Source organism: Halichondria panicea, chromosome 12 (assembly GCF_963675165.1).
Source record: "Halichondria panicea chromosome 12, odHalPani1.1, whole genome shotgun sequence".
Lineage (NCBI taxonomy): Eukaryota > Metazoa > Porifera > Demospongiae > Suberitida > Halichondriidae > Halichondria > Halichondria panicea.
Window position 1 is genome coordinate 6,164,980 of NC_087388.1, and position 14,757 is coordinate 6,179,736.

Here is a 14,757-nt window from a genome sequence, read left to right on the forward strand (position 1 = left end):
ATACTAGTACTGAGATGTTCATCTAGCCTTGTTTGAAGCTTGATCTTAGCATATTCTCATGGCCGCATTTGCAGTTTTCTTACTAAAACTGCCATCATGATGACGTCATCAACGGATAATTAATAGACTTTGTATCCCTGGTTGCATGTAAGAGCTAAAGAATTTAAAGCGCAAAATCAATGCACAAGAACCCAAATGAGTTTTACCTATGCATGGAGTTATAAAATTAATGAATTAATGAGTGACCTGCACTTTTTAAATTAGTTCTTCTCTTATCCCAAACAGCCTGAGAAGCAAGCAGTAACAAAAGAAGTGTTCGAAGCTGCCTGTGGAGCTTGCATATGTTGTTGTTGTTGTTGGTTTGGTGTCTTCTTAATCCTTGGAACAACGGGTGCAATATTTTACGATGACTATTCGCTAGTTAATACCACGAGTGTGGCACTGATTCACCGGCAATCTGTACCACTAATTGCAACACATGATCTATCGACTAAATTCTTTAGGTTTTCAGAAATTAGCGGAACAGGCGTAGTCCCCATTACCTTCTATGAGCTAAGCAATTGCTCTTCATTCATAGATGTTGATATAGATGAGATTGTGACTGTAAGCTTTGACTCTCCGACTGACAAGACCAAGGCTGTTACTGAGTTGTATATGCTAGGAAACACTACAATTAGTATCGATATCGCCACTGAAGTTCTCCCTCAATATTCTCCGGATTCTTGTTTGGCAGCTCTCATTGTTTTTGACGATCTTAACAACTATTTAAATTTCATTTCAAACTCAGAGTTTTCGCCAGGTGCCAACAACTATTACCTATTCGAATGCATTGCTAACACAAAATCACAAACGAAGAGTATAACATTCGACAGGCCATTGTACTACTATATCAGTGTGTATACAGACATTCCGGCTGAAGTTACTACTTACACTTTACACTTTCTTGGAACGTATCTTCAATACGACATTTCAAACAGGGACGCTCTCTGCACTATAGACTCTCGTGATGCTCTAAGTTGTGACTTCCGTTCTCTGGATACCAACTCGTTACGGCAAGTCTGTATTGTTGGCTCTGTGCCACCTACTGATTTGCTATTTGGAATAAGACTAGTAACTTTAGGGTATTACACAGCTGATAGCTCAGATCCAGAAATAGATGTGTATTTTTTTATTCCTCTAATATGCATGTGCTCTGTGTTTTTGGTTTGTGCTGTAATTTGTGCTTGTGTTATTCTTATATCGTGTATACGTAGGCATAGAGGCAAGCGCCAGACAGCACACATTACTTGATGTTTTTTCTTGTTTGTAATTCTCGATTTTTTTATTGACAATCCAGCATTAAATCTCTATTGTCTAGTGAAGTTTTTATCAGTTCTCAAAGCATGTTAACAGTGTTACTATATGTAGCTGACACAGCGTCCAATCAGGTTTCTCAAAGCATGTTAACAGTGTTATTATATGTAGCTGACACAGCGTCCAATCAGATTATTCGATTCTTGGAACTTATGTACACATTAATTTTGTTGATGTCATTTGAGGTAGGATCAAAGTTCACTCCGAATGTGCTAGTCAAATCCATGATATGGTTTCCCCATGCACACTTCCTTATATGCATAGTGTTAAATGAGCACCAGCATAAATAAACGTTTATCTATGCATCACATGACCCATGCAAAGTTTATGTTGCAGTTTAATTTTCAATGTATTAGCTATAGCTATCATATTTAGTGAAATCTACCATGGCCGAATTGAACATAGGTTATGAAGCTCTTGTGAGCTGTCATGAAAAGCTGGTTTCTGAAATTGCTCAAGACCCAAAGCAGATGGCTATCACATTATTCCAGCATCGCTTCATATTTGAAGATACAAAAGCTATAATTAATGAGCTTGACAGAACCAAAAGAGATAAAGCGATATTGCTAGTGGACGACATTGAAAGCAAAGTCAAGTGTTATCCAGAGTTCTATGAAAAATTCCTGCTAATTCTCGGTGAAAATGAATTGCTGTATTGCAACCTTGTGAAGTCGCTCCAAGAGGAGTATGAAAGGATTGAAGCCGAGTCTAAAGAGGGTAATTTGAATCAATGCATCCTATGCCTCTATGTATAATTTTTATAGCTATACTTAATAAATAATAATAGTGTGCTATAATAGCAAGAGTTCATAATAAATTTGGAATTCAGCAAACTAATAAATTCACTCAAACACATGCCAATCAGAAGAGTTTGATAGGTCATTGGGTTAGTTATTGCAGGCGCCCTTGTGCAACATGGCAAATATTACACTGGATGACATAATGCCCCCAGGGTCTGCAGTCCTCAGGCATTATTTTGCTCCATGCAGTGAAATATTTGGCATTTTGCGCTCATGCTGGGCAATAACTAATACATTAGTCCCAGTATTATTATTTAGGATACGATATAGCTATCCATTGAGCCTGCTACAATTGCTATGGGAGATAAAACTGATTTAGATATATAATTATTTAGGGAGCTGTTGTGTATATATAATTGCAACACTAGTTGTTGTATTTTGAGTGGGCAGATCAAAGGAAACACTGTGCTAATATCTGCCATATGGCACAGGTCAAGCCTTGAACTGTGCCACTATCTAGATACTGGCATAGTATGGCTGAAGTTACTTAAAGCTCACCCTCCACCCAGTAACCTGAAACGGTCCCTTTTATAGTATAACACTGTTAAACAGATTCAGTGGTAGGCAGAAAATGTTTTTCATGCGTCTGGTGCATTCCACAGCCACCACAAGTAGTTGAAACTAGTTGTCCTATAAAAGGAGTGATGTGTACACGGAAAGGAATGCACAAGGAATGCAGTTGTTACACAGCTCACTTGTGCACACATGGGATATATTGGCTCAGTAGTGCCTTTGCCCTCGAGGCCTGCGGCCCTAGGGCCTAAGTCACTACTGAGCCAATATATCCCATGTGGCACTCGTGCATGTGTCACAACTATAACATAAACACTAGCTACAGGCATTTATATAATAGATCATAAGGCACCGTAGTTACATCAACTATATACAGTGTTAGCTGTGTTGCATTTTGAAACCTAAGACATAACACAACATTTATTGGATTGAACATTCATCGCCGATATCACGATAGTGGAATATATGAGTTTTCACAAGAGGAGGTAGGACAGACGCGGTGCAGCTCAGTGTTTGATGATATAGCCCTTGGCTTGTTTCCTCTGTATATCTCACTCCATTCAACCTTATACTTATACAAGACACATTTATTGTGCTAATGAATTGCAGCAAATTCGCCAAAATTCGCATCCTAAAAACAGAGTACCGGGTTTAATAGTGACCTTTGGCACGATGTGCACACAATTGTAGGCCTGAAGGCCGTTGTCACTACTAAGCAAATAATTATGTATCCCATGTGTCACTCGTGCCATGCAATAATTATTATATATGCATGATGTTAATTGCAGTCATGCAATATTGAACTCTTGTAGATATTCTTGAGTTACCCTCCATGGATGATGGAGAGACACTACCTGATCCATTAGAGCACCCTCCTGATGACACTGAAGTGGGAGCAGACCTCAGAGCAGCTGCAACAAGCCGACAGGAAGCCCCTACAGGTATGTGCAATAATGATTAATTAAGAGAAATGAGTTAACACAATTACAGTTAATACATTCGAAGGACGGTTGCTGCAATTCTTCCAAAGTGGAGAATTTGAACAAGTCATCGAGATTCTCTCCCTGGCTGAAAGTCAATCCATTGATCTCAGGAATGTGTCTGATGCAGACGGCAAAACACTCCTTCATCTTGCATGCCGCAAAAACTGGGTAGACTGGCATGGCATTGTGGGTAGCCTCGTCGAAAAGCACAATTGTGATGTTGCAGCAGTTGATGAAGATGGGAACACACCCCTTCATGAGGCATATCAATGTGGCAATCTCCCATCCGTAGAGTACCTGCTTAGGTTACCAACTTGTAATCCTGATGCAATTAACAAGCACGACTACACTGTACTGAGAAAGGCTCTTGAGGTAAATGACAAGAAAACTGTGACACAACTTCTAGCAACAGGACGAGTTGATCCAAGAAAAGGTAGCTCACGCGGTCATAGTTACTCAGAATTGCTTGCAATGAATCAGCTCCAACCACAACCACAAGATTACGATGGCTCAGCTCTTCAAATGGTGACCCAGTTTGCAGAATGCATGGAAGGTAGCAATCATGTTCGCCAACCGTTCACTTCTTATTGCTTGCGTGATACACTCCATAAGATCTTGAAGAATCGTGATCAAGTTTCAATCACTGGAATAGTAGATCGTATTCAAGAGAACATGTTACCTCTTCCAGCAAACACAGACGAGATTCATGATCTGCTTATTGATATTCAAACCCTGTCAAACGAGTTTGACATACGTGGGGACTATACTAATGAGTTTGGGGAAGTTCAAGTTCGAAGAAAAGATATGCCATTAAGTAAGTACAGCTATAATAATTATTATGTGTTAGTGTTATATATAATTATAATTACGCTGGTTATGAGGGCAGGGTGTCATACAGGAGGGGAAAGGGGGATATCCCCCCTGACTCCAATTCCCCCCCCCCCTAAAATTTGCATTGGGGTCCATAGCTGGAAATTTTACATACTAACAGGATATTGAAATAAACAGTTGACCTTTTAGCAAACTTTTCTAGTCACTTTTCTTATTTCCCCCTCTACTTCAAAATCATATATGACACCCTGGAGGGAAATTCAGAGAGTCTGCTTCAACCATTTCCTATATATGCCACATTCTGTAGTCACAGCTGATGAACCTGATTCAGGTATTTTATTGTTAAGTTAGTGATATAGCCCAGGACTTTCCCATGCAATTGTATACACAATCCAACAATCCAAAATTTGATTAATTGACCTCCTGTCCTTGCTAACCCTGTGTTCCCTCCCCCCACCACACACAGGGGTATAGAAAACTTTATAGGGAACTGCATAATTATAAACTAGTCAGTCATAAAATAGTGCTTGTTTCTATTATTTTATCAGTACATGTATTACTTTAGTAGGTATTCCTGAGTTACCTACCATTGATGACAGAGGGATACTATTGGACCCATTAGAGGACCCTCCTGATGACACTGAAGAGAGAGACCCAGAGGACCTCAGAGCAGCTGTAACAAGTCCACAGGAGACCCCGACAGGTATATGATTGGAAATAATACTGCCTTGTGATTATCAGGAGATAAAACAATTGTAGTTGATACATTTGAGGGACGATTGCTGCAAACCTTCCAAAGTGGAGAATTTGAACAAACCATTGAGCTTCTATCTCAGGCTGAAAGTCATTCCATTGATCTGAGAGGCGTGTCTGATGCAGACGGTAAAACTCTCCTTCATCTTGCTTGTCGCAAAAACTGGATGGACTGGAAGAGTATTGTGCGTAGCCTCATTGAAAAGCACCATTGCGATGTTGCAGCAGTGGATGAAGATGGGAACACGCCCCTTCATGAGGCATGTCAATGTGGCAATCTCCCATCCATAGAGTATCTGCTTAGCTTACCGACTTGTAATCTTGATGCAATTAACAAGCACGACTACACTGGACTGAGAATGGCCCTTAAGGTAAAGGACAAACCAACTGTAAGATATCTTCTAGCGACAGGACGAGTTGATCCTAGAAAAGGTAGCCCACGCGGTCATACATACTCAGAATTACTTGCAATGAATCAGCTCCAACCACAACCACAAGATTATGATGGCTCAGCTCTTCAAATGGTGATCCAGTTTGTAGAATGCATGGAGGGTAGCAATCATGTTCGCCAACCGTTCACTTCTTACTGCTTGCTTGACACACTCCACAAGATTTTGAGCAATCGTGATCAAGTTTCAATCACTGCAATAGTACACCACATCAAAGATAAGATGTTACCTCTTCCAGAAAAAACGGACAAGATTTATGATCTGCTTATTGATATTCAAACCCTGTCAGACGAGTTTGACATACGTGGGGACTATGAGTTTGGGGAAGTTCAAATCATAAAGAAAGGTATGAGTAGCTAATTATTATAATGGACACAAATCTTTACACACAATACTTCACAGGAGAGAGGTCTGTACCTCGAAATGTTGAGGTTCTAGCTGATAGCACCAGGATTGAAGATCAGGATACACCTGACTACTACTCTGATGCAAGCGATGAAGTACCCTTTATCAGCCGTCGCCAGGTATAATTATACTGCATGAATGACATACACCTATTCTTGCGTGCATTTTTTTCTTATCTGGTCCACAGAGCCTGAGATGTAGTGCAACAACAACAAAAAAATCAGCATATATAATATTCTGCCTTATTGGTTATAGTTTGTTTGCTCTCTTCTTAACTCTTGCAATCAGAGAACCAATGCACTATTCAGTCGTTGGTACCACCAGTGTGGTGCAAATTCACCGGCAATCTGTGCCACTGATTTCCGGTAATGACTTATCCATTATGAGGCTCACAGAGACCGGAGCAGACCTAGTCCCTATTACCTTCTATTCGTTAAGCAGTTGTTCGTCTCATGAATCTTTCGTAGACGTCAAGATCAATGAGACAGTGACTGTAAACTTTGGCTCGACTAATAAGAGCAGGGCTGTTACTGAATTGTATCTGGTGAGACACACTACATTGACAGTAGATATCACCACTGACGTCATACCAACCTATGCAACCAATCATTGTGTTGCATTTCTCCTTGTTTTTGACAAGTTAGACAAGTTCTTAAGCTTCACTTTAAGCTCATTTTTAGTCGAAGAATTCTATTACAAAGAATGTATTGTTAATGAACAATTACAGATGAAGATCTTGACATTCGACAAACCATCGTACTACTATATCGGTGTGTACACGGACATTCCCACTGAAGCTACTACTTTCTCTTTACACTTTCTCGGAACGTATCTTCAATACGACATTTCAAAAGGGAATGCTGTGTGCTCTATAAACTCTATTGAAATTTTAAGTTGTGATTTCCCGGATTATATCAACCAGCAAACCTGTATTGTTGGTTCTGTACCACCCGCTATATCTACTGATACACCATTTGGAGTAACTGTAAGCTCTTCCGCTATTGCAAACCCTGGTGCAGCTATAGTATATTATTTTATTTCTATAATTTCTATTTTTGTAGTTATAGTGACTAGTGTCGGTCTTTGTATTTATTTGTGTTCACTTGTTACATGTTAATTAATCACAACTTACACTCATCCACTCTTAATTATTGCATAACAGTCTTTGTTCACACTTTGAATTGTGGTTTAGGCCTCATCTTTGTACTGAAACTCCACCTAGGGGCTCTGCTCCTAGTATGGTTTTGGGCCTCTTTGATTAATTAATGTCAGTTCTGTTTTTGCTCTAAAAAAATGTCAGTTATTGTTACGCTATTATCTCTAAGAATTTGTTTGAAAATAAACTTCAACTTGTTTTGATAGTCTCTGCTAGTTAGTAGTAGTCCGACTTTGCCTCAGCCCTGAGCTGCAATTGTTTTTGATTAGACTCGCCTGTTTATATAGGTCTATTGTACAGGAAAGAACTCAATGCTTGAGAAAAGAAATAACGTTGCTTTGTTAGTATTATGTTAAACTAAATTATATAGTGAATCGTTTCTCTGTTCTCAAAACATGTCTCATCTTATTAACAGTATCACTACATAATACTCCTAGCTGACAGCGTCCAATCAGATTGTTCGATTCTTGGAACTTCTGTCCACATTTCTTGAATAGATCCACATATCTGACGTCAGTTGAGGTGGGGTCAAAGTTCACTCCAAGGTGCTTGTCAAAGCCAAGTCTGTAGAGATAAATAAGTACCGTATAGCGGGTTATTTTCAGGGGACAAAATATTTGTGGTTCAGCAATATTGAGACATTTTGTGGGTAATATTTTCGTGGTTGGAGCTTGCACTGCAGGTAAAGGTAGGCAAGGTCGCTTCATTCGTGGGTAAAATATTCGTGGTCAGACCTCCAACCACAAAAACCACAAATATTTTTCCCCACGAAAATTACATGCTATACGGTAGATGAAAAATTAACAAAGGTACCATAATTATAAGGGTTTCATCTAGTGGGAGGGGCTAGGGGGAACCTTCCCCCCCTAAAATGCTCATCTTCCCCCAAAATGTTTGTATAATAATGACATCATCACATTAGTACTGTCTATGATGTGCAATATGTAACTAGATCTACTGTGATGCACTAGCATGTAATAGGGGGTGTGGTCAACACATGTGGGAGTGGCCAAACATTTTGCAGCGTGCGTAAACCTTCCCCCCCAAACTTTTAATCCAAACCCTGATTAGAATGGTACCAACTACGACGTATGCATGGTTGTAGTAGAACAGATTGGTCGATAAACAACGTTTCCACAAACTACATGTATGAATGGACTGTAGACTCTATTTCAACTATTATAATAAAGCCACAGGAGTGCACTCCTGATTCTACACAGTAGTTTTAACCAATGACCATTTTACTTATCTGATCACAAGCATGCACTATGATTTATTAGGAACACACTGTCAGCAATAATCCTAATACTAGGGCTACAGTATTTGTTGAACTGAGAGTTACAGACAGCATGTATACATGCATGTATACATGCATGTACACACACGTACGTATAGACCTTCAAGTTATACCTGATCATGCATGTTAGCGTAGAGTGTGAGGAGTGCTTGTCTCAGGTACTGCATTGTGGGAGGTGTGAGGAGACCATTCTCCGGGAGTGTGAGGAGGGGGTGCTCCGATGAGTGTTGTGGGACCTCTGGAACCGTTGGACCGAGGATAGGGTGGAGTCAGAGTAGAGTCCGTCCAATCGATGGCTACTGCTCAGATAGTTGAGGCGTTGGAGGAACAGCTGCGCGTGTGTGTGTGTGTGCGTGTGTGTGTGTGTGTGCGTGTGTGGAGTGGGGGATCAGTTAATTACCAAACCCAGCTGCTCTGTGAATATTATACAGATCAACCTTTCACTTACTAGCAGTGAGATTGAGATGAAACAGTGACCGTATATAGGATCCATCAACTACTTGAGTGGTACAAACTATATTTGAATTTGCCGATATTGAATGTTGTGACGGGTGAATAGTATATAGGACATGACAAGTAACGAAGGGATGGTGTATTGTATGTTGTTGAGATATTGACCTCCATACTTCTGGTACAATAAAGGGTGCACCACCTTCTGCCTTGTTGCTAGGTATTATTCCCCACATAGCCTGGGTTACATGGAGAAACAACCCAAATTTCAGCCCGAGGAGATGGCAGATCTCCGCACCAGGCGATGCCTGCTAGGCATGCGCATTGTGAAGGCTACGCTCCACCCCATTAACTCCGTTTAACTTCATTAAACTCCATTTTACTTTCACGTGCCGTGTAATCCCGTGACTCTGCACACGAGCCCCACCCCCAAAGTTGATGGGTTGCATGTGCTTGCTTTTAGTTGCAATTGCAGTTGCAGCTAGCTAGCTCAAGTTGATCTAATACCATGGCAGAATTGAACATAGGTTATAAAGCTCTTGTGAGCTGTCATGAAAAGCTGGTCTCTGAAATTGCTCAAGACCCAAAGCAGATGGCTATCATGCTATTCCAGCATCGTTTTATTTCAGAAGATACAAAAGCTAAAATCAATGAGCTAGACAGAACCAAAAGAGATAAAGCTATATTGCTAGTGGATGACATTGAAAGCAAAGTTAAGTGTTATCCAAAGTTCTATGAAAAATTTCTGCAGATTCTCGGTGAAAACGAATTGCTGTATTGCGACCTTGTGAAGTCACTCCAAGAGAAGTATGACGAAAAGATCGAAGCAAAGTCTAAAGACGGTAATTTAAATGCATACCATTACATGCCTGTAGTCTATACCTTTGTTTAGGTAATGTGTATACTTACAAGGCTACTGCTAGATAATACGTAGGTACTAATTGTTGTACTAATAATTATTGTTGTATTACAGTGATATTATATTTTAGTTGCAGCAAGATACGAGAATGATAAAATGAGCCTGCTGCAACCAATTCCTATGTCATCTTGGGTCATGACTGATGAAACTAATTCAGGTAATTCCCTTAGTATGAGGTGTTTAGGTTGGTTGGGAGCAGTGAGAATCTGGTTGAAATGCAGTCAACCCATGGCCACTATATGGCTGCTATACATGACCACTAATTGAATTAAAGCTAGGCTGTCTATACGCAGCTGTTTGTGTACAGTGGATTGCAGTGCACTTACAACAGAAAATTGCCAAACAGCAAAACCAACAGCTGCAGATATGAATTTCATTACCAAGCTTGCACTTTTATTACTGAAATTACCTTTTTAGCAGAATCCAGAATCTCATTGAACCTCCGCTTATTCCTGAACGTAGGTTGAGCAAATTAAATCTACAGGCTGGGGATAATGTTAAATCTAAAGCCCAAGAAGGGGCTCAGTCATAGTCTCACTCATAGATACCTACCTACAGGAGTCAGGGGCGGATCCAGGAATTTTGAAAAGGGGGGACAGTTTGAAGAAAATTTTTACTAAAAAAAAGGTCAACAGTTTTTTTAAAGCCCAATCAGTGTAGCTTTTCTGATTTATGGATTGATTGATGACAGTATGACATACATAGTAGCAGGAGATAGCAGAAATGGATGAAATCATCTTGCTCTTCAGCTTCAAAAGTCTACAACTAGAGGTCGTCTGCTATTCTGCATGCTGCCATAATTGATTGCTACTCCTGGCTGCTCTAAGCCACACCCATTTCGTGAGCGGCTAGTTTTATTCGAGCTGGTCAGAAAGGGGGGGGGGCACATGCCCCTTGTGCCCTGCACTGGATCTGCCACTGGGAGTGTGGATTTACTTATGATATCATTTTTGAACAGCCTATAATTATGCCTCGGTGCGCATGCGCAAGCGAGGTATACGGTACATGTAGACTGTAGTGTGTTTGTGTGTCTGTGTGTGTGTGTGTCTGTGTGTGTAGACTGTTTCAGCTGCTCAAGGATCAATGAAGTGCAAGTAAGAGTTTCTATAGGCTTCTAGTCATGTTTTCTTGGCTTGGTATTTGTGGATTTGCAAAATAAAGCTTCGTTCTCGAGTTATGCCTAGTTTTGCTTACTTGGAATGCCATTGCAGCCTTTTCAGAAGAGTCCGTAGCAAAACTTGTTCACCGAGTGTTGCTACTCTACTTAGTAGTTAGCTTTGCACTAGAACGCTAGCTATTGATAGCTGCAAGAGTGAGAAGAGCTGCAAGGCTCTGCTGACTTGCAGCCCGGATAATAGACTTGAATTTTTGGCGTTGATCGTTATTAACAACAATCATCGTCGATCATCAGGGGCGGATCCAGGGGTGATTTTGAGGGGCTGAAGCCCCCCCCTTTTGAAAAAACTACCTGTATTGCTAGTCTGAGGTTACAACAATTTTGCCACCAACCTTGTTACTTATGCATCTGCATGTAGACTCACTGACTTAAGAGATGCTAGACAACAGCCAAGTCTAGCTACTAAGAGTATAAAGGATGTAGGCTAGCTAGCTGGACATACTAGCTATATATAGCTAGCTAAGCTAGAACTAATATAAAAGTGCATAGGTCAACTATTGCTGTTGCTGAGTCAGCTCCTTGTGCAATGTTTGTAGCCTCAGGCCTCTCTTCCTAGGCCTTGTGAAGGAGGCTATTGTGCATGCTGTTGAGCAGCTGCAACATGGAGCAGATCTCAGACTTTTTAGCTGGTTGCAAGGAAGCAGCCTTACCTCCTCTCACTCTCTGTGCAGTCTGGGTAGGCATTGTGATTCTTTCATGTACCAAGAGTGCATGAATGTAGATGTAACATCTACAGTATACATCCTTTTGTTGATTAGAACGAGTTTTTTGTATTAACTTTTTCATATTCAGTATTCACTTATTAATATGACAGTTCAAAGGTAAAAGTGTGAGCAAATTGTAAAAAAGCAAAAAATTTCGCCTCCGGCGAGGCGGGAGGGGGATGCTCCCCCTCCCACACCCACCCCCTGGGTGGCTCCGCCACCCTCATACGGGGCTTTGCCCCTCTCTACTAGCCCCCCCCTTTCATTTTTCCTGGATCCGCCCCTGATCATTACCCACTCTTTGAGTTTCCCTGTGATTCTGGATTCTGCATGCAGCAAAATTAAAAATGTTCATCACGATAATTATATAATCAATGTGTGTATAAAAGCTAGCTATAGTAGCTTTATGTTATGTAGCTTTGGCACCTCCACCGAGGCATCAGCACCTGCGGTGCTTTCATTATACTATTAGCAGTCTATATATGTGCATGTATTGGCATAAACTTGACCGACTGTACATGTACATGCATGCAAATTAGTGTTAGATGGGGGGGGGGGGGGGGCATGCCTAGAGAGGTTCAATGAGTGTCTGCTGAAAAAGTGGTTGTCATGCATTTCAGTTTGGCTCTACAATGTAATGCTCTAATGTATGCTTTCTACCTGAAATAAAATGCCAAGTTAATTAATTAAAGTACTTTTAGAAAGTTCTAGTATTACAATCTAATTGTGGTTTTGCTGTTTGGCAATTCTCTGTTGCAAGTGCACTGCAATCCACTGTACAATAATGTAGACCTTGCAAAATATACAAATAATGGTATAAATACATGTACATGCATGCATGTAGTACAGGTAGATTTGTTTGCGATTTCATCATTCATTTTTTATTCTGCTAATTCTTTCATAACATTTCTAATTACTCGCAAGTGCAATTTCCAAGTACACATTTTTGCGATTTTACCCTCACTCGCAGAAATTATTTATAGCAGAATTAATACTCGCGAAAATATGTAAAAAGTGAGCAATGATGCGCGTTCTAGAACTAGACTATGGAACTCAGAGGATTTGAAGTGGAGAATAGTCTACCAACGCTTTATGCTGAGACTTGCATGCTCCACGAAAAATTTGTTACGCTAAAGAACCTGCAGATGGCTGACTCGCTCACTGTGGTATACCGGTTTTGACCAACAAGTTTATTTTTTAGCGGGTAGACAGATATAAATCGAAATCTAAGTAAGGTAAAGATATGAAGAACAAACATATAGTAAGTTTAGGTATGCCCATCAAGCACAGGTGATAGAGTTGGTGACCTGTGAATGAGCATGGAAGCATTCCGTATAAGCAGCAGGCTTGAACTATCTTTTGTGATCTGTCAGTGTTTGAGGTCCTTTGCAGTACTACGTACTAACAGTTTTTTCAGTGGACAGATTGGTAGTTACAATCTGCTGGTATATCCCAGCCCATTCTCCACTTCAAATCCTCATCATAATTTATATGTGAGTTTCCATACCACCAAGAGTAGGTAAGAGCATCTACCATTGATATCACCTTATATATAGCGGGTAATTTTCGAGGGTCTAATTTTATCGCAGATTAGCCATTTTTGTGAAGCCCTTAAAAAGTACCCATTTAATACAAGTTCTAGAATCAGTCCCCTTACTTCGACCATCTACTACTAAGGTATTGGTATGATATCTCTGAGTAGTGAGAGTATCTTCACACAATCAATGCTATATAATTATACATACGTAACTGATGACAATCCATACCTGTATTAACCTAATATTTTCAGGAAGCAAAAAGGATAAGCTGTGTTAAGAAAAGCTGTTTTCTTGGATTCATCTCACTTTTGGCTCTGCTACCAGGCATTTTATATTTAGTATTTTACGATGGCTCTTCACTCGTTGGTACTACAATTGTGGCACAAATTCACCGGAAATCTGTACCACTGATTAAAAAACTTGATAATCCATCTGCTTTTGATAGTCTTAGGTTCTCAGAACCAACCAACCGAACATACTTAGTTCCCATTAGTTTCTATACATTGAGGAATTGCTCTTCATTCATAAACATTGAGATGAATGAAACGATGACTGTAAACTTTGACTCTCTGACTAACTATGGCAAGGCTGTTACTGAGTTGTATCTCCTTGGAAACACTACATTGACAGTAGATATCACCACTGAAATCGTCCCTAACTATTTAACCGATTATTGTATTGCATTTCTCCTTGTTTTTGATGATTTTGATAAGTTCTTGCACTTCACTTTAAACTCCTTTTTAGTTGAAGATTTCTATTACAAAGGATGCATTGAGAACAACAAATCACAAGCTATGATCATGACATTTGACAAACCATCGTACTACTATATCGGTGTGTATACAGACATTCCGATTGAAGTTACTACTTTCTCTTTACACTTTCTCGGAACATATCTTCAATACGACATTTCAAATGAGAATGCTGGTTGCTCTATAAACTCTCTTGATAATGTGAAATGTGATTTTTCTCTGAATACCAACCAGCAATTGCAAAGCTGTATTGTTGGTTTCGTACTACCTGGTGTTGTGTTATCTGGAATACAAAGAACAACTGTAGACTTTTACACTGCTGTCGACTCACGAGCAGAAATAGCAATACCTTATTTTTCTTTTATAATTCTCTGTCTAGGATTTTTATTTATAATCTATTGTATACAAAGTAGATATAAAAAGAGATGTAAGTGTTTAAGTGTACTTTAACTGTCTGGCACTATTTTATGTATTTAATGTGTATTACAATTAAACATTGTGCATTATCTAAACAAAGTGTTTCTCTGAGAAGAATAATAGCACTACATATCATGTAGTGCTCCAAGATGAAAGCATTCAATCAGATCGTTTGATTCTTGGAACTTCTGTATATATACACATTAATTTCGTTGGTGTCAGTTGAGGTGGGATTAAAGTTCACCCCGAGTGTGCTTGTC

The 14,757-nt window shown here is 39.8% G+C and overlaps 2 protein-coding genes and 1 pseudogene across 3 annotated transcripts; 2 read left to right on the forward strand and 1 right to left on the reverse strand.

Annotated features, from left to right (window-relative positions):
* Positions 1-1,656: 1,656 nt before the first annotated feature.
* LOC135345665 (uncharacterized) lies at positions 1,657-7,413 on the forward strand. Of its 2 annotated transcripts, XM_064543092.1 has the most exons (7): positions 1,657-2,070; positions 3,479-3,607; positions 3,657-4,463; positions 5,046-5,183; positions 5,240-6,028; positions 6,085-6,206; positions 6,275-7,413. In XM_064543092.1, the coding sequence occupies exons 1-7, from the start codon at positions 1,740-1,742 to the stop codon at positions 7,202-7,204; spliced, it is 3,246 nt and encodes a 1,081-aa protein (XP_064399162.1). In that variant the 5' UTR covers positions 1,657-1,739; the 3' UTR covers positions 7,205-7,413. The 2 variants fall into 2 exon arrangements, with proteins under 2 accessions (XP_064399162.1, XP_064399163.1); XM_064543093.1 differs by having other exon boundaries at positions 1,658-2,070; positions 6,085-6,416.
* Positions 7,414-7,605: 192 nt separating this feature from the next.
* Positions 7,606-8,895, reverse strand: LOC135345515 (uncharacterized; annotated as a pseudogene).
* A 459-nt stretch (positions 8,896-9,354) lies between these two features.
* On the forward strand, positions 9,355-14,574 carry LOC135345666 (uncharacterized). The gene is made up of 3 exons (XM_064543095.1): positions 9,355-9,832; positions 9,980-10,066; positions 13,580-14,574. Exons 1-3 carry the CDS (start codon positions 9,499-9,501, stop codon positions 13,603-13,605), a joined length of 447 nt encoding a protein of 148 aa, XP_064399165.1. The 5' UTR covers positions 9,355-9,498; the 3' UTR covers positions 13,606-14,574.
* The last annotated feature ends 183 nt before the right edge of the window (positions 14,575-14,757 follow it).

What these genes read in the sequence shown, in the direction of transcription:
- LOC135345665 (XM_064543092.1), top strand. Translation starts at nt 1,740, where the DNA reads ATGGCCGAATTGAACATAGGTTATGAAGCTCTTGTGAGCTGTCATGAA. An exon ending in TGAAGCCGAGTCTAAAGAGG is followed by an intron (nt 2,071 to 3,478) that starts GTAATTTGAATC and finishes GAACTCTTGTAG; the next exon opens with ATATTCTTGAGTTACCCTCC. An exon ending in CCTTTATCAGCCGTCGCCAG is followed by an intron (nt 6,207 to 6,274) that starts GTATAATTATAC and finishes TCTGGTCCACAG; the next exon opens with AGCCTGAGATGTAGTGCAAC.
- LOC135345666 (XM_064543095.1), top strand. Translation starts at nt 9,499, where the DNA reads ATGGCAGAATTGAACATAGGTTATAAAGCTCTTGTGAGCTGTCATGAA. An exon ending in CGAAGCAAAGTCTAAAGACG is followed by an intron (nt 9,833 to 9,979) that starts GTAATTTAAATG and finishes ATTATATTTTAG; the next exon opens with TTGCAGCAAGATACGAGAAT. An exon ending in GACTGATGAAACTAATTCAG is followed by an intron (nt 10,067 to 13,579) that starts GTAATTCCCTTA and finishes TAATATTTTCAG; the next exon opens with GAAGCAAAAAGGATAAGCTG.